The 16,837-nt window shown below is 42.7% G+C and overlaps 1 protein-coding gene across 3 annotated transcripts in view; it reads right to left on the bottom strand.

Annotated features, from left to right (window-relative positions):
- Window positions 1–16,837, bottom strand: part of TEC (tec protein tyrosine kinase) — a 126,993-nt gene that overhangs the window by 36,282 nt on the left and 73,874 nt on the right. For all 3 annotated transcript variants that reach the window (XM_077279807.1, XM_077279808.1, XM_077279809.1), the window contains 4 exons: window positions 15,279–15,333; window positions 4,329–4,408; window positions 3,942–4,075; window positions 2,898–2,972 (listed from right to left, as the gene is read on the bottom strand). In XM_077279807.1, the coding sequence (XP_077135922.1) occupies window positions 2,898–2,972; window positions 3,942–4,075; window positions 4,329–4,408; window positions 15,279–15,333 (344 nt within the window). The remainder of the gene's footprint in view (window positions 1–2,897; window positions 2,973–3,941; window positions 4,076–4,328; window positions 4,409–15,278; window positions 15,334–16,837) is intronic.

Here is a 16,837-nt window from a genome sequence, read left to right as displayed (position 1 = left end):
GTACCATATAATGGCCACACATAGCTACTCCTACACAAAGGGCTGCGCTCCGTACACTTTGCACACGGCTCCGCTCCGCACACCTCGTACACACACGGCTCCGCTCCATACACCTCGTACACACACGGCTCCGCTCCGCACACCTCGTACACACACGGCTCTGCTACATCCACACTGTACACCTCCTGACCACATACAAGGCATTACTTACCTCCTGCAAGACCATGTGGCAAGGTGGCAGCAAGTCCTGCAATCCACGGAGGTCCCGATCTGCCGATCATGTGACCCCTGACTCCTCCCCTCCTGTGACCTCATCACAGGTCCTGTGCTCAGAAAGCAGGCAGCCATACAAAAGGGTAAGGGCCCGGGGCATAGCTTAACTATACAAGGGGGCGTGTTGGTCCTGCTGACTGCGCCGCGGGATTAGAGCGTCCCATGCGGGAGTGCGGGGCAGAGGCTGAAAACCGGGACAATCCCGCACAATGAGGGACGGTTGGGAGCTATGCCTGTGCCCCCATTCTTATACTCACCCTCCAGCATCTTCATATAGTACTTCACAGACAGCACACTGGTCCTGCAGCTTCCAACATAACATACTATTATATATAATAACACCACATATAATAGTATGTTATTTATGTTATTAAATATATTACCACATTTTTTTGCTTCAAATATTTTTTTTCCCTATTTTCCACCTCTAAAACCTGGGTGCGCCTTATGGTCCGGTGCGTCTTATAGTCCGAAAAATACGGTATGTGCCAAATATTTTTACCCTGCTGTTCCTGTAAAATAGTTCAATTCAGTTCTCAACATTTCATATTGTAAATGAACATATTCTCTTTTTTTACTTGTGTTCCCTGATCTAATTTCTGTGAAATGCTGACCTGAAAGAGTACTAATAAATTCTGTCTGAAAAGTGTGTTTGCTTTACTGGCCAATGGTGATTTTTTACAATATGCTTGATGTGTCAGCATACAATGCATTCGTGCTATGGAAGGAAATAGACCCAAATTGGAACAAAAATAAACTATATAAGAGAAGACTTTTTATAGAGGAGTTGGGAAAATCACCGGTTAGCCCATATATTGAAGAACGAAAGGTAACACCTAGAGCTGATGGAGCGGCAGCCATTGTCCACAGGATCCAACAGCAAGATAAAGAAAGTGAACCAACAGCTTACACCAGCACTGCTACAATACCCACAGACGCCACCAGCAACGCAACCAGCCTAAAACGGAAACGATGCGACTTCTGTCCAACATCAAGCAATCACAAATCAAATGTGATATGTTACAGATGTGAAAAATATTTATGCAAAAGACATGTCAACTATACCTGTGACAATTGCAAACAGTAAATTTTGCACCTTGTGACTTATCATTTTACATACAAAAAACTGAACTGTTAATTTTTTTTGTTTTTTTTTGTTGGAAAATATAATTACATTTAGTTTATTGTTATTAGTTATAGTTTACAGTTGGATGAATAATTATTTTTGTATGTGCAAATATGCAATATGCATAAATATTCCAATAAAGGCATGTTAAATGTTTTGACACAAAAAAAAATAAAAAGTAAGTTTTTCTTTCCATTTTTCATTTGTTTATAAACAACCAGGTTCACATACAATATAATACTGCAAAAATTATTCAATTAAAACACTTAAATTAGCTAAAAATCAAGACTTTATTAGGTCCGGTCAAAAATGACCGGAAGATAACAAGTGTATAGTGGTAACCAGGAGAATAGCAGGGTTAAAAAAGCAAGATATCAGTGGCATGCAGGAAAATCAAAGAAAACATTTCTGATCTTGGCTGTCATCTTGACTGTAGAACTTAGGCTGCAGATACACAGGGACTTTGGTAACGACACTCGCCGTGTGGCCGGGATTTGCTACATCACAGCGCAATACAAGTGAATGGCTTGTATTGCGGCTTCGAGGGCATCATGATCATGACCAGCAAGTCAAAAAAGGTCCAAAGGTCCAACCATGTCAGATTTCTTGTAACTTGCTTCTTGCGGTTGCAGTACTGTCATGGTCATAATGTGACCCTATTCACTTTTATTGGGCGGCAATTAAGCAGGGACACCTAGCAAACTTTGGCTGCATGCTGTGTCACAATCAAAGTCTCTGTAGCCCAAACTTTATAGTCTGCAGGCAGTAGCAATGCTAATGAGATATCCGAAGAATCCTTTGTAAAGACATCACATTGCCGCTTGGATGACAGCTTTTTCTCCTGATCACCCTGCACAATGAAATATCAGGGCAGCCAAGTCTTCATGTATTCTCTAATGGGAAAGTAGAGTAAGCCACTTCAACACTTATCTGTCTGCAGCTAATTTATCTGTAGAAAGGGTTGTGTGTTTAAGTTTAGACTTCTTGATTAGTGATGAGCGAGTATGCTCGTTACTCCGAGCATGCTCTGGTGGTGTCCGAGTATTTCGGCGTGCTCGAAGTTTTAGTTTATGTCGATGCTGCTGCATGATATGCACCGGCTAGACAGCTTGAATACATGTGGGAATTTCCTAACAAACAGGCAATCCCCACATGTATTCAAGCTGTCTAGCAGCTGCAAATCATCTAGCTGCGTGGGCATAAACTAAATCTCCGAGCATGCCGAAATACTCGGAGACCATACGAGCAGGCTCGGAGAAACTCAAGTAACGAGCATATTCACTCATCACTATTCTTGATCATTATCTCCCCCAACATCATATAATGGGGGAAATTCGGGAGCCCCCATATAAATCAGAAATTTGTCCAATCCAACCTTTTATAAATGTGCCTCATTATGTCCAGACAGATGCAGCTCCCAAACATCTAAAAACAAACAAAAAACAACCTAAAACAGAATAGCTACCTATTCAGATATATTAATTTTAACATTACCTACCATAGCTGAAACCAGCTGTCGTGGGTGCTATCTTATCTTTTTGCAAAACATGGTGACGTAATCTGGTAACTAGACCTGATGACAACAGAAAATAGTGAGAAAGTCCATCCTAAAGACTGTTCCCTACACTCTTCATTTCTTGTAAGGCTAAACATTGGTGATTTTCACAATTTAAACTTATGATAAGACTTATTATAGTGCTTTATTGCAGGATATAACAAGGCCAGCCTATGAGTGCTTGTTCCCTGTGTCAAGTCTTGCAATGAAGAAATGAATAAGGACAGCAATATGTTTTATGAATATCTACCGAGTACCATCTCTTGGCAGTGGGTACCACTGGGATATCAGAAGTGGAGCACCACTGGGATATCAGAAGCTGTGCACCACCGGGATATCAGAAGTTGAGCACCATCGGGATATCAGAAGTTGTACACAACCGGGACATCAGAAGTTGGGCACCATCGGGAAATCAGAAGCTGTGCACCATCAGGATATCAGAAGTTGGGCACCATCGGGATAACAGAAGTTGGGCACCACCGGGATATCAAAGGTTGGGCACCACCAGGATATCAGAAGTTGCGCACCACTGGGATATCAGGAGTTTGGCACCACTGGGATATCAGAAGTTGGGCACCACCGGGATATCAGAAGTTTGGCACCACTGGGATATCAGAAGTTGCGCACCACTGGGATATCAGAAGTTGGGCACCACCGGGATATCAGAAGTTTGGCACCACCGGGATATCAGAAGTTTGGCACCACCAGGATATCAGAAGTTGCGCACCACTGGGATATCAGGAATTTGGCACCACTGGGATATCAGAAGTTGGGCACCACCGGGATATCAGAAGTTGGGCACCACCAGTATATCAGAAATTGGGCATCAACGGGATATAGAAGTTTGGCACCACCGTGATATCAGAAGCTGGGCACCACCAGGATATCATAAGTTGTGCACCACCCGTCTCAGCAGTCATAGTGTGGATGACTGTGGTTGGGAGAGTAGTTCCAGCTTTATTCTCACACTGACTTTTGGTTGTTTACCTGCTGCATTGTGCTTGTGATACTCAATCATTTCTGGAATAGAGCTGAACACGTGCTTCTCTGCCAGGTAATACTGCTTGGGGAACGCCCCTGTCTCCTTAATGTGATAATGACGAATAGATGAGGTACCGTCCCTAAGAAGAGAAGTTGTATAATGCAGAGGTTTATTTTTCTTATGCTTTTTTCTTTACTAATGTTATTTGATATAATCATGATATGGTTTAATCTGTATATCTGAATATTATAAATGCAACCAACTTTATGTGCCATGAATCTTCTAGGATGGATGCACCAAATCCTTTATGACACTGATTGGACTGTGACATTACAAGACATGACCAACAATGGACAATTGCTTGAAAAATGTACAAGATGTATTTTACGTACCCTCCATATTTTGTGTATAGTGACACGGTATAAAGGCCAGCTTGACTGGAATTTCTAACAATGAAACCACCTTCTTTATCCTGGAAAACACAACAGGGTGATCATCCCTTCAAAGATCTCAGTCCAGAGGTTAAAACATGTTAAATATAGATCTTTCAATAAACATTAACCCGCTCAGAGAAGCCCAGCGGATGCAAACAGGACCAGCCTAGATAGGAGCCATTATTATTTTTTCTACTATACCTTTTATTCCTGGTTGTTCCAGGTAAAAGAGATTGCTAAGGATTCCTCCAGAGACCATCTATGTCTACAAGTATACTGTAAAATTATGCCAACCACAATTGTACTATGCCTTCTTTTTGTGCCTAAATATAATAGACTTCATACATTTTCTGACTTGGTTCAGTTACATAGGGTTGTGTACCATATTGGGCACGACTCACAACACATTAAAATTATACATCTACCTTTCAAGAAACATTTAATAGTGCCGAAATGTATTTCCTAGGTCAAAATCTGCTACCTGGATACGTGACCGGTATTAGAGCCATGTACATATAATACATAGCTAAAAAAATGTAAAAAAAAATATAAATATAGATAGTACCGCTAAGTGTTGTCAAGTATTATTCAATAATGCAACATGCAAAACATGAATACAGATAATGTATGTATAATGAGATATCAAAAGATATAAAAGAAGTAAATCAGTGGCACTGTGCAATAAAGTGCAATGTTCATACACTGCTCAAAAAAATAAAGAGAACACTAAAATACCACATCCTAGATATCTCTGAATGAAATATTCCAGTTGCAAATTTTTATTCATTGCATAGTGAAATGTGTTCAGAACAATAAAACATAACAATTATCAATGTAAATCAAAATTAATATCCCATGGAGGTCTGGAGTTGGAATGATATTCAAAATCAAAGTGGAAAATCAAAATACTGGCTGATCCAACTTCAGTGGAAATGCCTCATGACAAGGAAAAGATGCTCAGCATTGTGTGTGGCCTCCACGTGCGTGTATGACCTCCCTACTGTAAAACACCTGGGCATGCTCCTAATGAGGCGGCAGATGGTCTCTTGAGGGATCTCCTCCCAGACCTGGACTAAAGCATCCGCCAACTCCGGAACAGTCTGTGGTGCACCGTGACGTTGGAGGATGGGGCGAGACATGATGTCCCAGATGTGCTCAATCAGATTCAGGTCTGGGGAATGGGCGGGCCAGTCCATAGCTTCAAGGCCTTCATCTTGCAGGAACTGCTGACACACTCCAGCCACATGAGGTCTGGCATTGTCCTGCATTAGGAGGAACCCAGGGCCAATAGCACCAGCATATGGTCTCAAAAGGGGTCTGAGGATCTCATCTTGGTACCTAATGGCAGTCAGGCTACCTCTGGCGAGCAATGGAGGGCTGTGCCTCCCTCCAAAGAAATGCCACCCCACACCATTACTCAGTGGTGTCAAACTGCATTTCTCGAGGGCCGCCAACAGGTCATGTTTTCAGGATTTCTTTGTATTGCACAGGTGATAATTTAATCACCTGCACAGAATGATTCCAGCACCTTGTGGAATGCTAAGGAAATCCTGAAAACATGACCTGTTGGCGGCCCTCGAGGAATGCAGTTTGACACCTCTGCCATTACTGACCCACGTCTGTCACATGTGCTCAGTGTGAACCTGCTTTCATCTGTGAAGAGCATAGGGCCTAGTGGTGAATTTGCCAATCCTGGTGTTCTGTGGCAAATGCCAAGTGTCCTGCACGGTGTTGGGCTGTAAGCACAACCCCCATCTGTGGAGGTCGGATACTCAAACCATCCTCATGGAGTCGGTTTCTAACCGTTTGTGCAAACACATGCACATTTGTGGCCTGCTGGAGGTAATTTTGCAGGGCTCTGGCAGTCCTCCTCCTGTTCATCCTTGCGTAAAGGCTGAGGTAGCGGTCCTGCTGCTGGGTTGTTGCCCTTCTACGGCCCCTACACGTCTCCTGGTGTACTGGCCTGTCTCCTGGTAGCACCTCCAGCCTCAGGACACTACGCTGACAGACACAGCAAACCTTCTTGCCACAGCTTGCATTGATGTGCCATCCTGGATGAGCTGCACTACCTGAGCCACTTGTGTGGGTTGTAAAGTCCGTCTCATGCTAACACGAGTGTGAAAGCACAACCAACATTCAAAAGTGACCAAAACATCAGCCAGAAAGCATTGGTACTGAGATGTGGTCTGTGGTCCCCACCTGCAGAACCACTCTTTTATTGAGGGTGTCTTGATAATTGCTAATAATTTCCATCTGTTGTCTGTTCCATTTGCACAACAGCATGTGAAATTGATTGTCAAACAGTGTTGCTTCCTAAGTGGACAGTTTGATTTCACAGAAGATTGATTTACTTGGACTTATATTCTGTTGTTTAAGTGTTCCCTTTATTTTTTTGAGCAGTGTAGTTACCAGGGGAAATAGGCTCATTTTAGATTAACACAATAATTGCAGTTTTTTCAGTGCTGAATATTACTTGACATCAGTTTAGTACAGGGGTACACAACCATTTGGGGTCTGAGGGCCACATTGTCAGATCGATCCAACCCCATGGGCTGCAATAATACCAAAGTATTACCTTTTGAGACTTTTGGTACATATTTAAAGAATGTGCCATAAATATGGTATAGGTGTTGTCTCCATTTATAGGGCTCCCACCAATCAGGCAGGAACAGGTTACCCTTCTGATGGGTTAACAGTCCAGAAAAGAAACCATTTTTTCAGCTCTGCACATTGTTGCATATTCCAGATGCTGAAACATTCGTTTGTTTCCCTAGTCACAAACTACAATGAATATAACAGCACTTGGGAAAATCCACTTCTTCACCTCATCTACTCCTTTCTGTGCTATAGGACTCTGGACATTTTGACAAAATGTGGCCGGCCACCCACCAAGACATGACCACACAGGACAACATTCATAATTTCCCATCTCTATGCTGCTACGTAGCACTGGTTTTCTCCATGACATGGAAAATCCATGTGACTAGACACTATGCAGATTTTTGAAGGCCGCACACTACGGGACCGCTGGCCGCATTTGGCCCCCTGCCCGCAGGTTGTGCACCCCTGCTTTAGTTGTGGTGTCTGTATCTATTGCAGATGATCATTATACTTACATTGCTCTCTTGGCTATCATAATAATCATATAGGGTAAATCCCAGTGTCACAGTTTGTCCCAGAAAAAAGGTTCTGGCGCAATATGCACTTTTTTATTATTAAAGGAACAATTATATTGAAAGAGAAAAGGAGAATGTAGAAGATATAGTGTATTGCAGGAAAACTTATCAAAGGTTTAAAGGTTTAAGCCCTGAAGTGACCCGTTGCTGCAGACGACAGCTTAGGACCCCCTCCAGGGACCCTGAGGGCGGTGAGTGCAAGCAATCTGCTGTGGTCCGGTGCTCTCAGCCCCAAAGGAATCCTTCCAGCCGGCCTGCGGTTGTGGGTGCGAGCAGGCCACAGCCTGTACCGGAAGTTTCGCCCGCTCCTACTAGTTCTTCAGCTGCGGGGATCATGGTGGCAGGCGTACCTAGTGACATTCCTGTCATGGGGGCCTTGGAGGACGAACAGCAGAGGACCTTGTCAGGCAAGAATGGGTGAGGATGTTGGCGGGCAGCGCTTCTGAGATGAGGCGCGGCCTGATTCCTTGCGTTGGTGGGAATCCACGCACTGGTGAGGACGTGCATGGCAGGGGGCCTTCCAGTGATGAGCGCCAGCTGAGGACGGCCGCTGCAGGACCCAAGGAGGACTTGACGACAATTTCAAATATTAATACTATTCAAGTGTCACGCTATGACTGTCTTCGGTAAGGAAAGTGGGCCTCAAACTGTCCCTGAAACTGGGACCCTAACCATCTCTGTCCCGGGGGTACCCCTGAAGGTAGAGAAGCCTGAGGCTTTGACTGTTCTGTGCTCCAGTTATCCCCTGATCTATCCCCTCCCTCACCCCATGGGGCTTGGGACAGAAATATAAGGCAAACAAGACACAAAGACAAAACAGGGATAACAGTAAGCAACAAACATACAAACACTCACGAAAAGTAAAGAGGTATATAGGGAAGTATAGGAATGTACCAACCAAAAGGGACTAAGGACCAGGAGATAAACACACACACTATAGCAAGCTAAAGGTCACTACTACAACAACTCCACTCCAGCCACTTAGTTTTAGCTCTCAGCACAGGAAGACAAATCTCCTGTAGAAACAACAAACTCCTATTCACCACAACAAGGTAATACAGGTAATAGAAATGTTACACTAGTCCTACCTGTATGAGTCATATTAATGGTCTTATTGTTGAGAAATCTTATATTCTTTTCTTATGCTAATGATGTTTTCCAGGCTCTGCGGCATGCGATACAAGGAAGAAATCCCTACCTCCTCTCTTCATAATAATACTACCTTCTTCCCCTGCACGCCAGTCCTGGTGACAGAATCCTGTGCGCTGCACTCCCACCACAATACGTACCTTTTCTTCCCTTCTATGGGCACTGCATTCAGGGATCTTCTGTGCTGAAGCATCACGGTGACCTCCTGCATGCGCAACGATAAAGTGCTCTCCCCACTTCCTCCCTGCACAGCCATCGCTAGGACCCATTTGTATATAGCGATAACTATGCAGGAAGGAAGTGGGGAGAGCACCTTATCGACGAGCACACCGGAGGTCACTGGAGCGGAAGTCGCCTGCGCAGAAGTTTCCTGAATGCACTGCTCATAGAAGGGAGGAAAAGGTACGTATTGTGGAGGGAGTGTAGGGTGCAGGCACGGGATTTCAGCGCTAGAATTGACGTATATGGGAGGGGGGAAGTATTATAATGAAAAAAGGAGACAGGGATTTCTTCCAAACACCGCATGCCCCGGAGCCTGGAAGAAATCAGTACAAGAAAAGAATATAACATTTCCCAACAACAAGACCGCTAATATGAGGCATACAGGTAAGACTAGTTTAACATTTCTATTACCTGTATGCCCATATTAATAGGTCATATACGTCCCAGGGAGTGACAGATTCCCTTTAAATGACAGGTCACTGAACCTTCTGTGACCTGCCTCCTATTTTAAATGGTGAACCTGCACAGTTAATATTGTGGTCTTTAAAAAAAAAAATTACTTGCAGCATAATAGTGCCGACGGTATCAGAGTATGTGCAGTAGGAACTATCGGCAAGCGATAGTTGATATATAATGTGAGTTGATATATAATGTGTGAGTTTTAGACAGATGTGGACAAAATGCTGCAGAATGCTATCAAAAATAGAAGTGTCAATAGTTTATTTTTATCAATTAAGAAAATGCAAAGCGAATTCAGCAAAAGAGAAATCCAAATCAAATAAATATTTGATGCGACCATCCTTCACCTTTTTGAGGTCAGTAAACGCAGTGATCAGCCAAAGAGGAGATGAATGACTTACATGCTTACTTTCCTCGAAAATTAGAAGATGTCCAGAAGTGCCATCAGCTCAGAACTGGCAGCAACCAGTAAGACCCAGTTACACTGATCTATTGTTCGGAGAAGTCTGGCAAGAAGTGGTCTTGATGGAAAAATTGCAGCCAAACATTATACATGTAAACAAGAGCCAAGTGAGTCAGCTACACAGAAAATCATAGGAACCGGACGCAGATAAATGGCAGCAGGGGCTCTGGACTAATGAGTCAAAATTTTAAGCACTTGACTATAACAGAAGGCAGTTCGTCATAGTAGTGATGGACAGCAGTACAATAAGGAGCGTCTGCAGGCAACAGTGTAGCATGGTGGAGTCTCTTTGCAAATTCGGGGCTGCATTTCAGCAAATGGGGTAAGAAATTTTCTCAAGATAATGGTGTCCTCAATGTTGAAAAATAGAGAAAGATACTTATCCATCATGAAATTCTGCATCATCATGCAAAAATTGTTCTGCAGCAGGACAATGAGCCCAAACATACAGCCATTGTCAGTAAGAATGATCTTCAGCGTAAATAAAATCAAGGAGTCCTGGAAGTGATGGATATGGCCCCCACAAAGCCCGGAGGTAAACATGATCAAGTCTGCATGGGATTACATGAATAGATAGGACTGCGCAAGTCTACATCTACAAAATATCTGCGGTTAGTTCTCCCAGATGTGTGGAACAACCTTCCTGCCAAGTTCCTTCAAAACCGGTGTACAAGGTTACCTAGAAGAATTAATGCTGTTTTGATGACTAAGGGTTATCTCACTAAATATTGATTTGATTTAGATTTTGCGCTTTTACTTTAAATTACCATATTTTCCAGACTAGAAGTTGCACTTTTATCCTCCAAAAATTTGGAGGAAAATAAGGGTGCGTCTTACAGTCCGGATGCACTTGCTGTGGATGGGAGGGAGCGACAGCGGCGGCGGCGAAGAGTCATAGGAGGCAGGAGCCGGCTGCTGTGGCTAACCCCTGTGCCTGCTGTTAAAGAGAAATCAATATTCACTGCTCCCCAAGCCATTAATCGAGAGAGAGAGAGAGAGAGAGAGAGAGAGAGAGAGAGAGAGAGAGAGAGAGAGAGAGATGCACATTGAGTTGTATTGGGTTTCGTGTTCCGGGACCGGAACCCGACTTTACAGTAGAATCGGCCGATTTCACACGATACGACTTTTGAGAAGGTCGGGTTTCACAAAACCCAACTCGATCCTAAAAAAGCAAAAGTCGCTCAACCTAGTCATAAGTATTCAGACCCTTTGCTCAGTATTGAGTAGAAGCACCTTTTGAGCTAGTACAGCCATGAATCTTCTTGGGAATGATGCAACAAGTTTTTCACACCTGGATTTGGGGATCCTCTGCCGTTCTTCCTTGCAGATCCTCTCCAGTTCCATCAGGTTGGATGGTGAACATTGGTGGACAGCCATTTTCAGGTTTCTCCAGAGATGCTCAATTGGGTTTAGGTCAGGGCTCTGGCTGGGCCAGTCAAGAATGGTCACAGAGTTGTTCTGAAGCCACTCCTTTGTTATTTTAGCTGGGAGCTTAGTGCCATTGTCTTATTGGAAGGTGAACCTTCAGCCAATTATGAGGTCCAGAGCACTCTGGAAGAGGTTTTCATCCAAGATATCTCTGTACTTGGCCGCATTCATGTTTCCTTCAATGACAACCAGTCATCCTGTCCCTGCAGCTGAAAAACACCCCCATAGCATAATGCTGCCACCACTATGTTTCACTGTTGGGGTTGTATTGGGCAGCTGATGAGCAGTGCCTGCTTTTCTCCACATATACTACTTAGAATTATCACCAAAAAGTCTATCTTCATCTCATCAGACCAGAGAATCTTATTTCTCATAGTCTGGGAGCCCTTCATGTGTTTTTTAGCAAACTCTATGTGGGCTTTCATATGTCTTGCACTGAGGAGAGGCTTCCGTTGGGTCACTCTGCCATAAAGGCCTGACTGGTGGAGGTCTGCAGTGATAGTTGACTTTGTGGAACTTTCTCCCATCTCCCTAATGCATCTCTGGAGCTCAGCCACAGTGATCTTGGGGTTCTTCTTTACCTCTCTCACCAAAGCTCTTCTCCCACGATTGCTCAGTTTGGCTGGACGGCCAGGTCTAGGAAGGCTTCTGGTGATCCCAAATTTCTTCCATTTAAGGATTATGGAGGCCACTGTGCTCTTAGGAACCTTGAGTACTGCAGAAATTCTTTTGTGCAGAAAAGAAAGACAGTGGGCAACGCTAAATTAAATATATGTAATATCACCAGGGTGCTACAGTTGTACCCAAAAGCAGAAAATGTATAAAAGGAAGAAAAAAGAAGGTACAAAAATAGTGCACTCAACCGGTAGCAATACAGAAAATAGCTTGATTGATAACAAAAGAAAGTGCACATACATAATAACAACAATTAAAATGTCCTTATTATGTATGTGCACTTTCTTTTGTTATCAATAAAGCTATTTTCTGTATTGCTACCGGTTGAGTGCACTATTTTTGTACCTTCTTTTTTCTTCCTTTTATACATTTGCAGAAATTCTGTTGTAACCTTGGCCAGATTTGTGCCTTGCCACAATTCTGTCTCTGAGCTCCTTGGCCAGTTCCTTTGACCTCATGATTCTCATTTGGTCTGACATGCACTGTGAGCTGTGAGGTCTTATATAGACAGGTGTGCGCCTTTCCAAATCAAGTCCTATCAGTTTAATTAAACACAGCTGGACTCCAATGAAGGAGTAGAACCATCTCAAGGAGGATCACAAGGAAATGGACAGTATGTGACTTAAATATGAGTGTCTGAACAAAGGGTCTGAATATTTATGGCAATGTGATAGATCAGTTTTTCTTTTTTATTTAATTTGCAAAAAATCTTTACATTTCTGTTTTTTTCAGTCAAGATGGGGTGCAGAGTGTACATTAATGTGAAAAAAATGAACTTTTTTGAATTTACCCAATGGCTGCAAAGAAACAAAAAGTGAAAAATTTAAAGGGGTCTGAATACTTTCTGTACCCACTGTATACAAGGATGGTGGATATTAGCAGAGAATTAACTGCATTTTTTGCTTTAATTTTTTTCTATTTTCCACCTCTAAAACCTAGGTGCGTCTTATGGTCCAGTGCGTCTTACAGTCCGATAAATACGTTTTATTAATTGATTAAAAAAAATGATAATCAACACTTCTAATTTTTTAAAGCATTCTTACTTAATAGCATTTTGTACACACCTGTCTAAAACGTTTGTATGTTATGCAGTATCTGAGGGTTCCCCATCCCCTTTCACTGCCTTTTCAAAAGTTGCCTTCATATACTGTTGCAATAGTAATATTTAGAAATTAACAGGAAAGAATTTTAATATATATTGAGAATAAGGACATTCTGGACCCATATTTCATTTACTAGAGTAAATGAGATGGAGAAAATAAACCTCTTTTGGGAAAAAAAATGGCCAATTTAAAGAAATAACTGTAAAAGGGGTTTTTCACTTTAAGGAAAGTGGACCTTAAATGCTCTTACATACCCAAAATAACAATAACATCTACATTTGCACAGCCACTAAGCTCAGTGACTGGCTGCAGTGGTTACAAGAGTTGTCAATGTGACATCACCCCTGCAGTCAAAACCCCAATATCCGAGCAGAGATGAGTAGACAGCGCTGGACCCAGGGAGAGCGAGTACCTGCTGTTTGTTACTTTGAGTATTTAAGAGCATTTCCTTAAAGTAAAAACATATGCCTTGTCTTGCCTGTGGCTCAGATTGCTACTTATTTATAACCAAAAGCTCGTCATTAAGTCTCAAGTCAGTGCATAAATGTCATTTATAAATAAATTCTTAAATTATTTTAATTAGCAAATCACAATGGTTTTGTCTAGGGAGGTAATTGCTATAAACATTTAAATGGCCGCCACTTTGTTAGACTGAAAGAAACCTTCCCTGGCATGTCAGGTCAGGAGCCAGTGAGAATGTGCAGTAGGAAACTCCACAGCCGTGACCTGGAGATTACATAGTATAGGTTATGTAATTCAGAAATACATGGTGGACAGCAGTGTGAGTGGCCTCTTCTGTCCTGAGTACACCGGATAGCTCCAGTATTAGATTAGATAGACAGGATGGACAGCAGTGTGAGCAGCCTCTTCTTAGCACCCCAGATATCTCCAGTATTAGATTAGAAACACAGGGTGGACAGCAGTGGGAGCAGCCTTTTCTTACTTCAGCACTCCTGGTATCTCCTGCATTATACCAGAAAGACAGGGTGGACAGCAATATTAGCAGCCTCTTCTTACCTCAGCACTCCTGGTACCTTCAGTATTAGATCAGAAACACAGGGTGGACAGCTGTGTGAGGAGCCTTTTCTTACCACAGCTCTCCAGGTATCTCTACAGTTAGACCAGAAAGACATGGTGGACAGCAGTGCGAGCAGCCTTTTCTTACCTCAGCACTCTTGGTATCTCCAGTATTATACCAGAAAGACAGGGTGGACAGCAGAATTAGCAACCTCTTCTTACCTCAGTACTCCTGGTACCTTCAGTATTAGATCAGAAATACAAGGTGGACAGCAGTGTGAGCAGTCTCTTCTTACCTTAGCACTCCTGGTATCTCCAGTATCAGAAAAGAAAGACAGGGTGGACAGCAGTGTGAGCAGCCTCTTCTTACCTCAGCATCCCTAGTATCTCCAGTATCATCTAGCTACGCATGCAGGCAGAGGAGCTTCCTACAGCACATGCTCACAGGCACTGGCCCAAACATTCTAGGACAGATTTCCATTAGTGTAAGAAGGAATTGGCCATTTTAATTCTACAGCAACTTCCTCCCAAGACAAAACGATTTGCTAATTAAATGTATTTATTTATAATTACATTTCCTTTACTTATTTTTTTCTATTCCAAGAGAACCCCTTTAAAGATGATTTCCCATGCCATGAGTTCAAAATAATTATAAACAAGCAATTAAACCTCCAGTAATTAGGATTAGCAAGCAATCAAAGCCTACAAAAAAAGCGTGCAAATTATTTTATAATCTTTATTATTCCAATACTCTCTATTTCTATTCATAATAACCCACAAAAGCTGTAAAATGCAATTAAGTAAAGTGAAATATGTGTATAAAAAGGATTTTTAATTATGGTATATCACAACAAGAATGACATTTCATTGTCATAAGTATAATAGATATTTACGGGTATATACTTGAACAGTGACAGTGAAGAGTGCCATATAGAATAATAAAGCTAGCTGGTACTTCACGAGCTCATCAGCTTGTGCTGTCTACATTGGCTGAGCCGCTAAGCTCAATGATTGGCTGCAGCAGTGAGGCACAGTGATAACATTATGTCACCGCTGCAGCCAAAACAGCAAGTCCTGAACAGAGGCGGGGAGCAATCGGTGGATGGCGAGTACCAACTGGCTTCATTATTTTACATGTCTGCCATCGTATGGAGTTCACTTTGATGAAATTGGAAAACCCGCTTCGCTATTACCATAGCAATTTCTTATTACTTACTTCCATTTTAAGAAGCTGCTCTGCTTTACTTCTGTTTATACTTTTGCTGTACCATCTGCAAAAATCAAAATATTAGTCAGCCTTGTGCAAGCTGATGGAAACACTATGGGGGCGATTCATTAAGGTGATTATGCCAGAAATCGGGAATAAACATCTTAATAAGTCATAATATTTCTTGGAAGCTTTGTGTCATGGTGGGAACTCGCACGCGTTTCCGGCACTGTATTACTCACTGCATTCGCTGCTCTGCTTATCCTCATGTCAGGCCGCCGCACTGACTCTGTATACAGCAATTCAGACTCTGCTGCATGTCCCTGATGTCTCCACATGGCTATAGGGGAGCGGCCAGATCCTGCAGGAATTTATCCCTGCTGTGTCCTGCAGAGTTTGGAATCCCCAGCCAATCACCAAGGAGCAGGTGCTATATCAGGCTGCGCTGTCCTCAACACCTTTACCTGAGTTTAGTTTCCACTTTGCTGTTAGCATCTAGTTCCCAGTCAAGGTGTTTTGTTGTTTATCCCTCATGTTACTGACCTGACTTGTTTTCTCGTCCTGTCTGTTCTTTCCGCTCCTGAGCTCGGCTACATATCCTGAACTTGTGCTGCCTGCCCTGACCCTGGATCGTCTGACTATGCTTCTGTCTCGCGCCCCTTGGTACCACACACACCTGCTCTGACCCCTGGATCAGCTGCTGAAGGTCTGGACAATGCTCTGGAGTGGCACCTGGTGGCTATCCTGCGCCCAAGCCTACTCTCACCATCAGAGGCGCTAGTGAAGACCAGGTAGTGAAGACCAGGTAGGCACTTAGTCACGCCCCTCTAGGGTAAGTCCGGGCCAGTGGGTCCACACCCATCAGCGTTACAGTGTGCACAAATATTGAAACTTTTGGCGTTTACATGCCAGTTCCGGACAGCTTCATCAATATGGGCATATATCAAAACATACCGAACCAAGGCAATACCTATATATCAATACATACTTTTATACCAATTGCATTAGTGGTAATAGTGATATATATGTGCACAAAGTGGAATGGCAGACCATTCGGGATAGATACAGTAATACCAGTGGGAAGAGACCCGAACTTAGGTCAGAAAAGAAACACAAAATAGAATACAAAGGGTAGTTAGAAAATTAAAATACCTTTATTAAAGACATTGGTGAAGTGGTGGCACAACTAACAGGAAGGCCTACACATACAAACAGCAACAAACCATGGGGGCATATACAACAGTAATATATGCAAGGTATTGCACCCAAAGAAAATACTGATGGATGAATAATGCAGATAAATATACTATGTCCAAGTGGACAGAACTGACCAAAAGTTAAGGAGAGTATCATAATTCTAAAGTGCATAGAGTATATAGAATATCCAGAAAGAGGCCAGTGTCTTTCAATTAAGAAAGTATTTTAGTAGTAGGAGAAATTGCAATGTGCTACAGTGCTTAAAGAGATATGCTAGAGAGGTAAGCACAGAATAAAGGTATATGCCAAGGTTTAGAAGGAAGGGTACACTGAGGGTTAATTGTTTAAATGTGAGTCTAGGTGCAGATACA

Source organism: Ranitomeya variabilis, chromosome 1, assembly GCF_051348905.1.
Source record: "Ranitomeya variabilis isolate aRanVar5 chromosome 1, aRanVar5.hap1, whole genome shotgun sequence".
Classification (NCBI taxonomy): domain Eukaryota; kingdom Metazoa; phylum Chordata; class Amphibia; order Anura; family Dendrobatidae; genus Ranitomeya; species Ranitomeya variabilis.
Note: the sequence above shows the minus strand (reverse complement) of the source record. Positions and strands in the feature narration are given on the sequence as shown.